The sequence below is a fragment of the Hylobates moloch genome, unplaced genomic scaffold (genome assembly GCF_009828535.3).
Source record: "Hylobates moloch isolate HMO894 unplaced genomic scaffold, HMol_V3 SCAFFOLD_17, whole genome shotgun sequence".
Taxonomy (NCBI): Eukaryota; Metazoa; Chordata; class Mammalia; order Primates; family Hylobatidae; genus Hylobates; species Hylobates moloch.
The window spans coordinates 68,102,248-68,119,825 of record NW_026652292.1 but is presented as its reverse complement, the minus strand read 5'-3'; the positions used below and the strand labels follow the sequence as shown (position 1 = coordinate 68,119,825).

Sequence of the window (17,578 nt, the reverse complement as noted above, 5' to 3'; positions counted from 1 at the left end):
AACTATATTGAAGATTTTTGTGCCAAGTCCTGTGCTAAGCACATCCTTTGGATTAATTCCTTTAGTCTCACGTCAGTCTGATGAGCTAGGTGCTGTATTATCTTAATTTTAGAGGCAAGGTATATGGAGACCTGGAGAGGTCAAGTGACCTGTCCAAGGCCACACAGCTAAGAATGAGGAAGACTGTAATTTGAATTCAGACCTCCAGGCCAGATGGAGTCCACCTTTTGTATAACCCATGCTGAAGTTTTCAGGTAAGTGATTCAGTGTCCCTTGTCTAATCATCCATGAAAAAAGGCCTTCTGGAATTTGGTACCAGGAATAGTACCCCTTCCAAAGAATGACATAATTCCCTTCTCTTACACAGTCTTCCCTTTTGGCTAAATTACCATTTTTCCAAGGCAGGGCTTGTTTTGCTACTCTTTATATCGCCCAAATGCCAGGTACTTAGCAGGTGCCAGAAAGAATCCTACTTCCCCTCTTATCTACGGGGAAATAGAATAAGCGCCTCTGTCCCCAACGTCCCCCAAACCTTGTGGCTGTTTTTGCATCTATAGACTGGTTGGGTTTGTAGGTCCGGCCACAGCTGGGGCTTGGGTCCAAGCTGGGTGATTTAGTTATTGGAGGGGCATTAATCCTGGAACTCAGATCGCCACTCAGAAAGTTCTTTGCATAGGAGGCGAGGTTCGGCACGCTGACCACGCGGCTGGGCACGTCCTCCACCTTCTTTTTCTGTTTGTATTAATGGACAGGTTAGTGCAATGCAATGCAAAAAACAAAGCATTATTGTAAAAGCAAATAATGCTCACCCAATCAAAATTGTATCAGAGAAGAAGCAACAATTTCATTTATACACTTACATGCTATTTTTTAAAGCACTTTTCCCTCCAATCTTCATTTTGTATTATAAATAAATATGTATGTTCACAGCCTCTTAACCAAAACTTCTGGAGACGGATGTGTTTTGCAGCTCAATTTTGTTTTAAGATTTTAGAAGGTCATAGAACACCCCCAGCAGGGGATGGGCCCACCCTAGCCTCAAATGCATTCACATTTCTGGAGTGAAACTTACATTTTGTCACACTGAGGGATACATAAAAACTACACGAGATCACATTAGTTAAGTCACAAGTGTATTGTCCTGTGAACTATTTTTAAAAATACTATTTTTGTTTTTAAGATGTAGTCTTGCTCTGTTGCCCAAGCTGGAGTGCAGTGGTGTGATCTCAGCTCACTGCAACCTCCGCCTCCTGGGTTCAAGCGATTCTCCTACCTTGGCCTCCTGAGTAGCTGGGATTACAGGCATCTGCCACCATGCCCAGCTAATTTTTGTATTTTTAATAGGGTTTCACCATGTTGGCCAGGCTGGTCTTGAAATCCTGACCTCAAGTGATCCACCCATCTCAGCCTCCCAAAGTGCTGGGATTACAGGTGTGAGCCATTGCACCCAGCCAAAAATACTATTTTTTAAGAGCCTTTAGGATTTTGTGATAGTAGATAAGATAATTGGATGTGAATATGCTCATTGTGAAAAAGTGCAAAAATATATACAGAAATAGTTAAGAAGTGGAAGATTCTTACTCTTCTTTTCCTTCCCATCACCTAGATAGAGCTATTCTTAATACTGACACACATTTATTCTAGAAAATTTGGAAAATACAAAATCGCATAAAAAATAAAAATCACACATAATCCACCCAGCCAGATATAAACACGTGGGTTTTTTTTAGTGAATATTTTTCTGAGTGTACCAGCCCGTAAATAACCTGTGGTTACCTTTACGAAAAACGAAACCAATGGAATTGTGTAATGCATTAAAACCAGTAGAACCAATTTACCTTCATGGAAGGGGTCAAATATCCCGGGTGAGGATTGAAAGAGAAAGACCGATTCCGGTGGGACATGGCACTGGGGAATGCTGCGTAGTGAAATCTTCTCTCTTCCTAGAAAACCAATACAACTGAGTCTAAATGAGGCTAACCACACAGCATTGGGTTTGACTTGAAGGAAGATGGCTGTGAGGGCAGAATAGAGAAGGAAAGTCCAGGGGAGGAAGGGGAAGTCAGTGGGAATCAAGCTACCAGGCACTGAAGCTTTTGAGGAAGCACCTTTGCTCTTTTTATGTCCCCAGCCCCTCTTTTAAAGAAAAGGGCAAGCTGATGCCTTCGGAAATTGGAAATTCAACTGTTCTTAGCATGTGAGGGTAACCTACTGCAGAAAGTTAGTAATTAAGGCAAAGAAAGAAAACCCCCAGGTATGCAGAGGATTTTGCGTTCTTTCTTCCTCTGTATTTTGTTTGACATTTGTGTTGTCTAACATATACAAACGTAGGGAGGGTAATGAAATCCATCCCCACTTTACCTATAACTACTATATGGCTAATCTTGTTTGTGTGTATCATTTTCCACTTTTTTCTCTCCTGCTGTATTACTAAATTCCAGTTATTACATAATTTTTCTCTGTAAAAACATCAATATGTATTTCTAAGAAATAAGGATTACTTTAAAAAAAAAAAAACCCCCATGATACCTTTGTTCACACGTAGCAAATGAACAATAATTCCTTATCAACGTCACCTAATTTTCAAAGCACAGGGAGATACAGAAGTGAGGCAGGTGGGCAGGAGCAGAAACGACCAGCAGGCCTTGGCTGGATACTGAATCAGAGGGAGCTGGGTTCTTTTCAAGGGGCCTAGGGAGTGGCTTTGCTAAGTAGAAAACAGGTGGTCATTTTTACAAAAAGAAGATCAACAATAAAAACACTTAACTGATTCTACTACAATTCAAACCTAAGCCATTCTAGATTTTCTCAAATTCCCTAAGTTAAAAAACCAGTATTAACATGGGGCAAATGCTGTTGGACTTGGGAGTAAAGTGATTTTTTTTTGCCTTCTATTTTCCTGTATTAATTTTTTACTGAGTTTGTCTTCTTTAATAATAGAAATGATTTTTTTTTTCTTTGAGACAGTCTTGCTCTGTTGGCCAGACTGGAGTGCAGTGGTGCTGTGTTGGCTCACTGCAACCTCTGTCTCTCGGGTTCAAGTGATTCTCCTGCCTCAGCCTTCCTAGAAGCTGGAATTACAAGTGCCCACAACCACACCCAGCTAATTTTTGTATTTTTAGTAGAGACGGGGTTTCAACATGTTGGCCAGGCTGGTCCCGAACTCCTGACCTCAAGTGATCCACCCGCCTCCACCTCCCAAAGTGCTGGGATTACAGGCTTGAGCTGCCGCGCCCAGCAAGAATGGATTCTTTATAAGACGTTAGGGCACCTAGAGAAATGCTGGGTGCAAGTGAACGCCCCTCCCAGGGGAGCCCGCAGTGCCCGGCCAGGTGCGTGGGCGAGGCGCTTCCTGACCGCCTCACCGTGAGCTGCTTGATGATGTCCTCTCTCTCCTTCAGGCGGGTCTGCAGGCGGCCTATGAGCTGAAGGTCCTCGGGCCTGGACGCTCCCTTCCCTGGCTTCTCTCCGGAATCTTTCAGTCTGTCCCAAGCAGGCATGCAGTCAAGTCCCCCTTACAGCAATTACTCAACAAGGAGGGAGAACAAGTGCACACGATGGGAATGCCATCCTGTGTTCAGCCCGGCCAGGGAGGCCCAGATAGCAGCAGAGGCTTGCCCAGGGCTCCCCGGGGAGATGGCTTGCAGAACCCAGGATCCCAGCTCTGTCAGGTCCCCTGAGGCTGCAGGGCCAGGAAGCAAAGGCCCGTGTGTGCACATAGATGCTGCACTCAGCGGGCCTTCAAGAGCCAGGGATGCTGCTGGGAGAACAGCCCAGGGCAGGAAAATGCCCCGTAGGTTCTCTCAATGCTCTGGCGGCATCTGCTGGCGGACACAGAGCGCGGCCAGTGGCCAGTACCCATGGCTTTTTTTTTTTTTTTTTTTTTTGGAGACAGTCTCCCTCTGTCGCCCAGGCTGCAGTGCAATGGCGCGATCTGATCTCGGCTCTCTGCAACCTCTGCCTCCCTGGTTCAAGCGATTCTTGTGTCTCACAGCCTCCTGAGCAGCTGGGACTACAGGCGCGCGCCACCGTGCCAGGGAAATTTTTGTATTTTTAGAAGAGACGGGGTTTCACTATGTTGGCCAGGCTTGTCTGGAATTCCTGACCTCGTGATCCGCCCTCCTGGGCCTCCCAAAGTGCTGGGATTACAGGCGTGAGCCACCGCGCCCGGCCTCCACTGCTTTTTCAGCGTGAAGCCACAGAAGAGTAACTGGATGGTGAGGAGAGGAGGGCTGGGGATGCAGATAATCTACTGACTGGAGTTGATAAGAGCCCAGGGCTTTGGGTGGCATGACCCGGCTCTAATACTGGCTCTTCTTTTTTCTAGATATGTGACCTTGGGCATCATTTCACCTGTGTATGGGCCTCAGTTCCCTCTCCTTTAAAATGGGCATGAAACTGGGTGGTTGTGAGAATTCAATGTGATAATGGGAGCCTGGCATATAGTAAGTGCCCCTTAAACTGTAGCTGGTAAAACCTTTCCTGCTGGCTTTTGGATGATTTGCTTTGTATTGGAGACAGTGGAGAAGTTTTTAAGAGCTCAGGCTAAAGGTCAGACAAGTGACATTTAAACTGAATTAATGCTGCCTGACCTTGGACAAGTGGCTTCACCTGTTTGGACCTGGCTTGCTGCCATCACATCCTAAATGGTCTTGCTAGTCACCCCCTCCCCCTGTTTCTTCTCAGCAGTCAGTCAGTAGTGACCCTGTCAAAAGGCAAGTCAGGCCATGTCACTCCTGCCCAATGCCCTGTGATAGCTTCCCAGGGCACTCTGAACACATCCAAACTCCTTCCCATCAGGGCAGGGGTCCCTTCACCCAGCCCCTCTCCTCCCACTCACCCTCCCTCTCACTCTGTTCAGCCACACAAGCCTTTGGGCTGTTTCCAGGAGCATGAAGCAGGCCGAGGGCCCTTGCACCTGCTGTTCCATCTGCTTCAAATGCTCTTCCTCCAGATGCCTCAGGAGTGCCCTCACCTCCTTGTACTTAAACATCACCTCCTCACAGAGGCCTTCTTTTGCCCACCCTTGCCACTCCCAGTCCTGTCTTCCAGCACTTTCACTGCCTGGTATGATGTTAACTGCTTTTTTTTTTTTCCCTTTTGTTTTTGAGACAGTCTATTTTGTTTGGTTTTGTTTTGAGACAGGTTCTCTCTCTTTATAGCCCAGGCTGGAGTGCAGGGGTGCAATCACAGATCACAGCAACCTCAACTTCCTGAGCTCAGACGATCCTCCCACCTCAGCCTCCCAAGTAGCTGGAACTATAGGCACACACCACCATGCCCAGCAATTTTTTTTTTCTTGTATTCTTTGTAGAGACGGAGTTTCACGATGTTGCCCAGGCTGGTCTCGAACTCCTGGGCTCAAGCCTCAGCCATGCAAAGTGCTAGGATTACAGGCATGAGCCACCAAGCACAGCCTGTTTGCTTATTTCTTATCCGAATTCTCAGCAGAATTTGTGAGCCTGTGAGAGCAGTCTTTGTTTTGTTCCCTGCTATAACTCCAGAGCCTAAAGCAGTGCTGGGCATACAATGAGTCCTTAACAAATATTTGTTGAATGAATAAATGCAATATGTATGCATGAGGGACCAGTGGGAATAGCAATTCTAATTGAGCAGCCCTCATCCTTCTGATTTCTTCCAAGTGTGAAGGTTAAACCAATGCTCATCCTCACAGATTCCCACTGCCCTGCAGAAAAGGGGAACATAGCCTCATAAAATGAAGGGAGACTGATGAGCCCCTGGCTAGTTCCCCCCACCACACCCTCGCTCCTGTCCTGAACTTGCCCGGTTGCTGAAGCTGGAGTGCAGGGGCCTGATCTCCGTTCACTGAAAGCTCTGCCTCCTGGGCTCAAGTGATCCTCCTGCCTCAGCCTCCAGGGTAGCTGGGATTACAGGCATGTGCCACCACATCTGGCTAAGTTTGTATTTTCAGTAGAGAGGGGGTTTCGCCATGTTGGCCAGGCTGGTCTCCAACTCCTGAGCTCAAGTGATCCACCTGCCTCAGCCTCCCAAAGTGCTGGGATTCCAGGCGTGAGCCACCGTGCCTGGCCAGAACTCAGGACTTTCAATTTGAAAACCAGGAAATCCCAGGGTCACTGGGGTGAGTTGGCCACCCTACTGAATGGTACATTTGCAAGACCCTCCCTGGGGCCCGAGGCCTCACTTACTCGGCTTCCAGGGCAGCCAGCCGGGCCTGGAGCTGGGCCTGGGCACTACTGAAATCTGCCACCATGGCCTGCATCTCCTTCCGGTGTTCCTGGCGGAGTGTCTCCACCTCCCTGGCCCGCTGGGTTTGCTGAGTCTCCTCCAGCAACCTGTGGTGGATGAAAGCACAGCCAGGCTTGCCCAGCTCCGAGGACAGCACCCCTTGGGCTCTGGGGTTTATTTCCCTCGTTGCTGCCCAGTTTGGGAGATCTGGGTGGGGAGAAATTGTGATCTGAGAACACCTGTGGGAAGAAGAGCTGAAGTCTCTGAGTTGTGGGGTCCAGGACAAACCCCCACTATGGGACCCCTTTTCAGCACCCTCCCATCTCAGAAGGAGAAACCTGAGCATGGGGACAGACTTCAGGTGGAAGCGATGGAGAGCAGCCCTGCAGGGGAGCCCCAGAAAACACACTCTTCACTTGGGGCAGGCGGGGAGGCAGGAGGCTGAGATTCTCTATCAGTATGGCCTGAACGCTGGGACTCAGACCTGGGAGACCAGGTCTTCCCTGAGACAAGAGTCTTGCACTTGTTGCTCAGGGTGGAGTGCAATGGCGCGATCTCAGCTCGCTGCAACCTTCGCCTCCCGGGTTCAAGCAGTTCTCCTGCCTCAGCCTCCCAAGTGGCCGGGATTACAGGCGCCCACCACCAGGCCCAGCCAATTTTTTGTATTTTTAGTAAAGACGGGAGTTTCACCATGTTGGCTAGGCTAGTCTCGAACTCCTGACCTCGGGTGATCCACGTGCCTCAGCTTCCCAGAGTGCTGGGATTACAGGCATGAGCCACCACGCCTGGCCACTCCCTGAATCTTTATCCCTCACCTTTATCAAAAGAAGTGGCTATGAAAATTAAATTGGGCTGGGTGCGGTGGCTCACGCCTGTAATCCCAGCACTTTGGGAGGCCAAGGCAGGAGGATCACGAGGACAGGAGTTCGAGACCAGCCTGACCAACATGGTGAAACCCCGTCTCTACTAAAAATACAAAAAAAAAATTAGCTGGGCGTGGTGGTGCCCGCCTGTAATCCCAGCTACTTAGGAGGCTGAGGCAGAAGAATCACTTGAACCCAGGAGGTGGAGGTTGCAGTGAGCCAAGATCGCACCACTGCACTGCAGCCTGGGCAAAAGAGTGAGACTCTGTCTCAAAAAAAAAGAAAAGAAAAAATTAAATGAACAAGCACAGTCAAGGCTCAAAGCAATTTTGGGCCAACATAACAGGGTTCAATGTACACAGTTGACAAATATTAAGAAAAAAGAAATCCTCCAGACATTAAAATGACAAAAAGAAAATTATGAGCAATTTTATGATTGGCATTAAGACATTCAAAAACTTAGATGAAGTAGACGAATTCTTTGAAAGATACAAACTGCTAAAGCTCACTTAAGAAATAGATAATATGAAATATCCTGTTTCTTTAAAGAAATTGAATTTGTATTAAAAACTTTCCAACAAGAGGAAAAAAGGCTCTGAGTTCAGGATTGATGATAGGTTTTTCACTTCTACAATTAACCAAGCGTTTCATTCATGCTAGGGACATGCCAAGCCTCCTGCACACATTCCACTGCACTCTAAAACAGCCCTGACAGGCCAGGTTTTTTGTTTTGTTTTGTTTTTTGAGACAGATTGTGGCTCTGCCGCCCCCGGCTGAAGTGCAGTGGCCCGATCTCAACTCACTGCAACCTCCACCTCCCAGGCTCAAGCAATCCCCCCTCCCCAACCTCCCGAGTAGCCAGGACTACAGGCACACATCACCACGCTTGGCTAATTTTTGTATTTTTAGTAGAGACGGGGTTTCACTATGTTGCCCAGGCTGGTCTTGAACTCCTGACCTCAGGTGATCTGCCTGCCTCGGCCTCCCAAAGTACTGATATTACAGGCGTGAGCTACCACGCCAGCCGAGGCTGGAGTCTTATCCCCATTTTACAGAGGACTCAGTCTGGGAGAGGTCAGCTGACTCACCCAACCTCACACAGCTAATTAAGAGAGCACAGCTAGTTAAGAAGACACAGCATGGTCTGAACTATTCCACCACACCGTCTCCGTAAGGTTGGATTTGATATTTGATGACACTTTTGGTCCAATTGTCAGTCTCATAAATGCCCTGATTTGCAGGGAAACAAACAGGACTCCCTCTTCTTTTTTTTTTTTTTTTTTGAGACGGAGTCGTGCATTGTCACCCAGGCTGGAGTGCAATGGCGCGATCTCGGCTCACTGCAACCTCCTCCTCCCGAGTTCACGCGATTTTCCTGTCTCAGCCTCCCAAATAACTGGGATTACAGGCACACACCACCACGCCCGGCTATTTTTTTTTTTTTTTTTGTATTTTTAGTGGAGACAGGGTTTCACCATGTTGTCCAGGCTGGTCTCGAATTCCTGACCTCGTGATCTGCCCGCCTCTGCCAACCAAAGTGCTGGGATTAACAGGCGTGAGCCACCGCGCCCAGCCAGACTCCCTCTTTTATTTCAAGGCACTTCCTCTGCGGTTTTGAGATACAGAATTTCTGGAGCTCTGGGGCTTTTCATGGGTCAGAGGAGTAACATCTGTGAAATGCTGGCGCATTAAGTGTCTAGTGTCTTGTGGGGCAGTATGCCGAGGGAGGGACCCATTTCAGGTCTCAGGCTCAGCAAGCCACAGTAGGGGGAGGGAAGGAAGCTGGGGGGGCGGGGTGGAGGGCCGGGGTGGGGGTGGGGGCACCGGGTCACCCACCTGCGCTGGTCGCGGAGCTGCTGCGCCTCCTGCTGATGCTGCTCCACCTCCGCGCGCAGCCGCCGCACCGCGTCCTGGAGCTGCGCGTTCTCCTCCCAGAGCCTGCATCCCTCGCCGGAACCCTGCCCAGCAGCGCCCGGTGGGGAGCCGGCCTGGCCCGGGCCGCCCCGCTCCTGAGGAAGGCAACCAGGAGAGGTGTTTTCAGGAGGCGCAGAGGCGGACAAGGTAGAATGGGCCAGAGATGTGCTGCGGCGAGATGAAGACCCACTGGCGCCCCGCCCAGGCTGGAGCCTGAGGCAGGCTCCTGGGTCCCCTGCAGGGACTCCCATCTAGTCTCTTAAAACCAAACACCGCAGGTGGGAATTGAGCAATGAGAACTCATGGACACAGGAAGGGGAACATCACACTCCGGGGACTGTTGTGGGGTTGGGGGAGGGGGGAGGGATAGCATTAGGAGATATACCTAATGCTAAATGACGAGTTAATGGGTGCAGGAAATCAACCTGGCACATGGATACATATGTAACAAACCTGCACATTGTGCACAGGTACCCTAAAACCTAAAGTATAATTAAAAAAATTAAAAAAAAAAAATTCCTGCTTTGGGAGTTGGCCAAATCTGGCCCTTAAGAGTTTAATAAAACTGCTGAGCCAAGAATGGGGCTTGCATCCAAATGAACACCAACCACACTCCACACTCCACCTGGCAGGGTGCCCTCCATGCCTGCCTCAGTGAAGTCTTCCCTCCGTGAAGTTAAGTGTTCAGTGAAGTGACACTGCCTCAGTGAAGTCTTCCCTACCTCTCAGGGGGAACTGATAAGCTTTCTCTAATACCACCAAATCTTGCTAACTCTGGCTCTGTAAGGGGTGACACTGAAGAGAGTATGTGTCCATGCTGGTTTCCTTGGCTAGATTGGGAACTATTCCTCTCTTCATCTTTCCAACCCTGTAGCACCTAGCCTGGTGTATTCCATAGGTGCCACGTGAATGCTTGCTAAACAAAATTTTGCTAGAATGTCAATAGTTCAGGTAGAAACACAAAGATTGCTGTCCAACAGCAAATGGAGTCAGATTTAATCTGTGATTAGTGAATGTTCCAGTTTTCAAATTCACTCTAAAATGCCTGACCACTTGTGCATGTATCAGTTCACTGCACACAGTAATTGCACAGCTGTGCATGGCGAGAATCTGTGGCCCAGGCCCCATGTCTCTGCCTTCCTGCCCTGGGGTTGGCATGGTGTGGGATGCCTGTGGGCACCCACTTGGCACTCTCACATGCATAGCCTGGAAGAGCAAGAGCAGGGGGGTTACTGCTCTGTGGGGACAATTCTTGACCAATGGAGGACAGAAACAGATGGAAAAATGCATTCCCTTCTTGGGTCTCTGGGTGGGAGAGAGATGAGAATTAGATCCCAGTAGGACAGACTCCACTTAGCTCAGCAGTGGCCAGCTTGGGCCTGCAGCCTGGCATTGTGTCCCCTCCCCTTTCTTTTTTGACTCCTGCTGCCTGGGCTGTTCCTCTTTGCTGACACCCCTGCATCTGCTCTCTGTGTGGGGTATCACCTGAGACCACACTCCTTCTAGAGGGTTCAGGGCTTCCCTCCTATGGGGCAAAGGTGAGGGCTGGTGCATGGGTGGCCAGGTATCGGCTCATATACTCAGTGCTCCTTGGCTTCTATCCAGAGCCCTCAGGTGAACACTGACTCCTTCCATGGCCCAGTCCCCAGCTGTCTCCATCCCACGTTTCCCATCCCCTCCCATTGGTACCAGTGGCTCCCACTCATCTAAACAATGGAACACGTTCTGTCTTCTCTCTGCTAGACCTAACCACTGGGCTAACCTGTGATTCATCATTTGTTAATATTTTTCACATAAACACAGAAATTGCCTTCCTATGCTCAGCAACAGCTAAATCTGGCACACATGATTCCCATGTCCTCCAGACCTTCAGCAGGACTGGCCACCAACGAATCCTCACCACCCACAGGCACTGGTGGAGACCCTGCTGAGGGCTGGGAGTGGGGGTGGGGAGGCGATGAGGCAGAACAGAAGGGTTATCCTCAAAAGATTCCTGATCCAGTGTAGGCAACGAGGACATCTATGAAATGGCATGTCCCCAACAGGACCGGGGGGTAGATCAGAGAGCCAGCTAAGCTGTCTTGACAGCAAGTGCTCCAGGATCTCAGAGCCAGAGGGGGCCACCGTGTGCCAGGGAAGGCCCCCAGCATGAGATATGCTGGGCAGCATCTCAGGCAGGAGGAGTGGCACAGGCAAAGGCCAAAGGGAGGGTGCAGATGCTGGGTTTATGAGCCGCAGGGAATATGGCAGGACATACAGGTCATAGTCAGTGGTGGAAGCTTTTCAATGCCAAGTTGAAGCATTTGGAGCTTTCTCCAGTGGGAACCACCACAGGTTTTATGAAAAGTGATGCTGGTCATCCTAATACCAAAGCCTGGCAGAGACACAACAAAAAAAACAGAATTTTAGACCAATATCCCTGATGAACATCGATGTAAAAATCCTCAATAAAATACTGGCAAACCAAATATAGCAGCACATCAAAAAGCTTATCCACCATGATCAAGTGGGCTTCATCCCTGGGATGCAAGGCTGGTTCAACATACGCAAATCAATAAACATAATCCATCATATAAACAGAACCAATGACAAAAACCAAGTGATTATCTCAATAGATGCAGAAAAGGCCTTTGACAAAATTCAACAGCCCTTCATGCTAAAAACTCTCAATAGGAGTTTATGGGGGGGGTGGAGCCAAGATGGCCGAATAGGAACAGCTCTGGTCTACAGCTCCCAGCATGAGCGACTCAGAAGACGGGTGATTTCTGCATTTCCATCTGAGACACCAGGTTCATCTCACTAGGGAGTGCCAAACAGTGGGTGCAGGACAGTCGGCTTAGCGCACCGTGCGCGAGCCGAGCTGAAGCAGGACGAGGCATTGTCTCACTTGGGAAGCGCAAGGGGTCAGGGAGTTCCCTTTCCTGGTCAAAGAAAGGGGTGACAGACGGCACCTGGAAAGTCGGGTCACTCTCACCCTAATACTGCGCTTTGCCAATGGGCTTGGAAAATGGCACACCAAGACATTGTGTCCCACACCTGGCTCGGAGGGTCCTCCACCCACGGAGTCTTGCTGATTGCTAGCACAGCAGTCTGAGATCAAACTGCAAGGTGGCAGCAAGGCTGGGGGAGGGGTGCCCACCATTGCCCAGGCTTACTTAGGTAAACAAAGCAGCCAGGAAGCTCGAACTGGGTGGAGCCCACCACAGCTCAAGGAGGCCTGCCTGCCTCTGTAGGCTCCACCTCTGGGGGCAGGGCAGACAGACAAAAAGTCACCAGTAACCTCTGCAGACTTAAATGTCCCTGTCTGACAGCTTTGAAGACAGTAGAGGTTCTCCCAGCATGCAGGTGGAGATCTGAGAACGGGCAGACTGCCTCCTAAAGCAGGTCCCTGACCCCCGAGCAGCCTAACTGGGAGGCACCCCCCAGTAGGGACAGACTGACACCTCACTTGGCCGGGTACTCCTCTGAGACAAAACTTCCAGAGGAATGATCAGGCAGATGAATTTGCAGTTCACAAAAATCCGCTGTTTGGCAGCCACCGCTGCTGACACCCAGGCAAACAGGGTCTGGAGTGGGCATCTAGCAAACTCCAACAGACCTGCAGCTGAGGGTCCTGTCTGTTAGAAGGAAAACTAACAAACAGAAAGGACACCCACACCAAAAACCCATCTGTACATCACCATCATCAAAGACCAAAGGTAGAAAAAACTACAAAGATGGGGAGAAAATGAGCAGAAAAACTGGAAACTCTAAAAAGCAGAGTGCCTCTCCTCCTCCAAAGGAATGCAGTTCCTCACCAGCAATGGAACAAAGCTGGACAGAGAATGACTTTGACAAGTTGAGAGAAGAAGGCTTCAGACGATCAAACTACTCCGAGCTACAGGAGGAAATTCAAACCAATGGCAAAGAAGTTAAAAACTTTGAAAAAAAATTAGACCAATGTATAACTAAAATGACCAATGCAGAGAAGTGCTTAAAGGAGCTGGTGGAGCTGAAAGTCAAGTTTCGAGAACTACATGAAGAATACAGAAGCCTCAGTAGCCGATGCGATCAACTGGAAGAAAGGGTATCAGTGATGGAAGATGAAATGAATGAAATGAAGCGAGAAGGGAAGTTTAGAGAAAAAAGAATAAAAAGCAATGAACAAAGCCTCCAAGAAATATGGGACTATGTGAAAAGACCAAACCTATGTCTTATTGGTGTACCTGAAAGTGACAGGGAGAATGGAACCAAGTTGGAAAACACTCTGCAAGATATTATCCAGGAGAACTTCCCCAATCTAGCAAGGCAGGCCAACATTCAGATTCAGGAAATACAGAGAACACCACAAAGATAATCCTCGAGAAGAGCAACCCCAAGACACATAATTGTCAGCTTCACCAAAGTTGAAATGAAGGAAAAAATGTTAAGGGTGGCCAGAGAGAAAGGTCGGGTTACCCACAAAGGGATGGCCATCAGACTAACAGCTGATCTCTCGGCAGCAACTCTACAAGCCAGAAGAGAGTGGGGGCCAATATTCAACATGCTTAAAGAAAAGAATTTTCAACCCAGAATTTCATATCCAGCCAAACTAAGCTTCATAAGTGAAGGAGAAATAAAATACTTTACAGACAAGCAACCGCTGAGAGATTTTGTCACCACCAGGCCTGCCCTAAAAGAGCTCCTGAAGGAAGCACTAAACATGGAAAGGAACAACCAGTACCAGCCACTGCAAAAACATGCCAAAGTGTAAAGACCATCGAGGCTAGGAAGAAACTGCATCAACTAATGAGCAAAATAACCAGCTAACATCACAATGACAGGATCAAATTCACATATAACAATATTAACTTTAAATGTAAATGGGCTAAATGCTCCAATTAAAAGACACAAACTGGCAAATTGGATAAGGAGTCTAGACACATCAGTGTGCTGTGTTCAGGAAACCCATCTCATGTGCAGAGACACCCATAGACTCAAAATAAGGGGATGGAGGAATATCTACCAAGCCAATGGAAAACAAAAAAAGGCAGGGGTTGCAATCCTAGTCTCTGATAAAATAGACTTTAAACCAACAAAGATCAAAAGAGACAAAGAAGGCCATTATATAATGGTAAAGGGATCAATTCAACAAGAAGAGCTAACTATCCTAAATATATATGCACCCAATACAGGAGCACCCAGATTCATAAATCAAGTCCTGAGTGACCTACAAAGAGATTTAGACTCCCACACAATAATAATGGGAGATTTTCACAACTCCATTGTCAACATTAGACAGATCAACCAGACAGAAAGTTAACAAGGATACCCAGGAATTGAACTCAGCTGTGCACCAAGCGGACCTAATAGACATCTACAGAACTCTCCACCCCAAATCAACAGAATATACATTTTTTTCAGCATCACACCACACCTATTCCAAAATTGACCACATAGTTGGAAGTAAAGCTCTCCTCAGCAAATGTAAAAGAACAGAAATTGTAACAAACTGTCTCTCAGATCACAGTGCAATCAAACTAGAACTCAGGATTAAGAAACTCACTCAAAACCACTCAACTACATGGAAACTGAACAACCTGCTCCTGAATGACTATTGGGTACATAACAAAATGAAGGCAGAAATAAAGATGTTCTTTGAAACCAATGAGAACAAAGACACAACATACCAGAATCTCTGGGACACATTCAAAGCAGTGTGTAGAGGGAAATTTATAGCACTAAATGCCCACAAGAGAAAGCAGGAAAGATCCAAAATTGACACCCTAACATCACAATTAAAAGAACTAGAAAAGCAAGAGCAAACACATTCAAAAGCTAGCAGAAGGCAAGAAATAACTAAAATCAGAGCAGAACTGAAGGAAACAGAGACACAAAAAACCCTTCAAAAAATTAATGAATCCAGGAGCTGGTTTTTTGAAAAGATCAACAAAATTGACAGACCACTAGCAAGACTAATAAAGAAGAAAAGAGAGAAGAATCAAATAGATGCAATAAAAAATGATAAAGGGGATATCACCACCAATCCCACAGAAATACAATCTACCATCAGAGAATACTACAAACACCTCTATGCAAATAAACTAGAAAATCTAGAAGAAATGGATAAATTTCTCGATAAATACACCCTCCCAAGACTAAACCAGGAAGAAATTGAATCTCTGAATAGACCAATAACAGGCTCTGAAATTGTGGCAATAATCAATAGCTTACCAATCAAAAAGAGTCCAGGACCTGATGGATTCACAGCTGAATTCTATCAGAGGTACAAGGAGGAACTGGTACCATTCCTTCTGAAACTATTCCAATCAATAGAAAAAAAGGGAATTCCTCCCTAACACATTTTATGAGGCCAGCATCATCCTGATACCAAAGCCTGGCAGAGACACAACCAAAAAAGAGAATTTCAGACCAATATCCTTGATGAACATTGATGCAAAAATCCTCAATAAAATACTGGCAAACCGAATCCAGCAGCACATCAAAAAGCTTATCCACCATGATCAAGTGGGCTTCATCCCTGGGATGCAAGGCTGGTTCAACATATGCAAATCAATAAATGTAATCCAGCATATAAAAAGAACCAAAGACAAAAACCACATGATTATCTCAATAGATGCAGAAAAGGCCTTTGACAAAATTCAACAACCCTTCATGCTAAAAACTCTCAATAAATTAGGTATTGATGGGACATATCTCAAAATAATAAGAGCTATCTATGACAAACCCACAGCCAATATCCTACTGAATGGGCAAAAACTGGAAGCATTCCCTTTGAAAACTGGCACAAGACAGGGATGCCCTCTCTCACCACTCCTATCCAACACAGTGTTGGAAGTTCTGGCCAGGGCAATCAGGCAGGAGAAGGAAATAAAGGGTACTCAATTAGGAAAAGAGGAAGTCAAATTGTCCCTGTTTGCAGATGACATGATTGTATATCTAGAAAACCCCATTGTCTCAGCCCAAAATCTCCTTAAGCTGATAAGCAACTTCAGCAAAGTCTCAGGATACAAAATCAATGTACAAAAATCACAAGCATTCCTGTACACCAGTAACAGACAAACGGAGGGCCAAATCATGAGTGAACTCCCATTCACAATTGCTTCAAAGAGAATCAAATACCTAGGAATCCAACTTACAAGGGACATGAAGGACCTCTTCAAGGAGAACTACAAACCACTGCTCAATGAAATAAAAGAGGATACAAACAAATGGTAGAACATTCCATGCTCATGGGTTGGAAGAATCAATATCGTGAAAATGGCCATACTGCCCAAGGTAATTTATAGATTCAATGCCATCCCTATCAAGCTACCAATGACTTTCTTCACAGAATTGGAAAAAACTACTTTAAAGTTCATATGGAACCAAAAAAGAGCCCACATCACCAAGTCAATCCTAAGCCAAAAGAACAAAGCCGGAGGCATCACGCTACCTGACTTCAAACTATACTACAAGGCTATAGTAACCAAAACAGCATGGTACTGGTACCAAAACAGAGACATAGATCAATGGAACAGAACAGAGCCCTCAGAAATGATGCTGCATATCTACAACTGTCTGATCTTTGACAAACCTGACAAAAACAAGCAATGGGATAAGGATTCCCCATTTAATAAATGGTGCTGGGAAAACTGGCTAGCCATATGTAGAAAGCTGAAACTGGATCCCTTCCTTACACCTTATACAAAATTAATTCAAGATGGATTAAAGACTTACATGTTAGACCTAAAACCATAAAAACCCTAGAAGAAAACCTAGGCAATACCATTCAGGACATAGGCATGGGCAAGGACTTCATGTCTAAAACACCAAAAGCAATGGCAACAAAAGCCAAAATTGACAAATGGAATCTAATTAAACTAAAGAGCTTCTGCACAGCAAAAGAAACTACCATCAGTGTGAACAGGCAACCTACAGAATGGGAGAAAATTTTTGCAACCTACTCATCTGACAAAGGGCTAATATCCAGAATCTACAATGAACTCAAACAAATTTACAAGAAAAATACAAACAACCGCATCAAAAAGTGGGCAAAGGATATGAACAGACACTTCTCAAAAGAAGACATTTATGCAGCCAAAAAACACATGAAAAAAATCCTTATCATCACTGGCCATCAGAGAAATGCAAATCAAAACCACAATGAGATACCATCTCACACCAGTTAGAATGGCCATCATTAAAAAGTCAGGAAACAACAGGTGCTGGAGAGGATGTGGAGAAATAGGAACACTTTTACACTGTTGGTGGGACTGTAAACTAGTTTAACCATTGTGGCAGTCAGTGTGGCGATTCCTCAAGGATCTAGAACTAGAAATACCATTTGACCCAGCCATCCCATTACTGGGTATATACCCAAAGGCATTATAAATCATGCTGCTATAAAGACACATGCACACGTGTGTCTATTGTGGCACTATTCACAATAGCAAAGAGTTGGAACCAACCCAAATGTCCAACAATGACAGACTGGATTAAGAAAATGTGGCACATATACAGCATGGAATACTATGCAGCCATAAAAAATGATGAGTTCATGTCCTTTGTAGGGACATGGATGAAAATGGAAACCATCATTCTCAGTAAACTATCTCAAGGACAAAAAACCAAAC

The 17,578-nt window shown here is 46.6% G+C and overlaps 2 protein-coding genes across 5 annotated transcripts in view; one reads left to right on the top strand and one right to left on the bottom strand.

The window, feature by feature from the left end:
• Positions 1–17,578, bottom strand: part of FAM184B (family with sequence similarity 184 member B) — a 172,879-nt gene that overhangs the window by 2,844 nt on the left and 152,457 nt on the right. For all 3 annotated transcript variants that reach the window (XM_058430013.1, XM_058430014.1, XM_032135520.2), the window contains 5 exons: positions 8,907–9,079; positions 6,168–6,314; positions 3,366–3,483; positions 1,839–1,943; positions 533–732 (listed from right to left, as the gene is read on the bottom strand). In XM_058430013.1, coding sequence (XP_058285996.1) covers positions 533–732; positions 1,839–1,943; positions 3,366–3,483; positions 6,168–6,314; positions 8,907–9,079 — 743 coding nt within the window. The remainder of the gene's footprint in view (positions 1–532; positions 733–1,838; positions 1,944–3,365; positions 3,484–6,167; positions 6,315–8,906; positions 9,080–17,578) is intronic.
• The window catches only part of MED28 (mediator complex subunit 28), a 125,461-nt gene that overhangs the window by 17,532 nt on the left and 90,351 nt on the right, over positions 1–17,578 (top strand). The window contains exon 5 of one of the 2 annotated variants that reach the window (XM_058430015.1): positions 8,529–8,837. The exons of the other annotated variant lie outside the window; for it this stretch is intronic. Coding sequence (XP_058285998.1) covers positions 8,529–8,688 — 160 coding nt within the window. The 3' untranslated portion in view covers positions 8,689–8,837. Of the gene's footprint in view, positions 1–8,528; positions 8,838–17,578 lie in introns of those variants that run through there. 2 annotated transcript variants of the gene reach the window in all.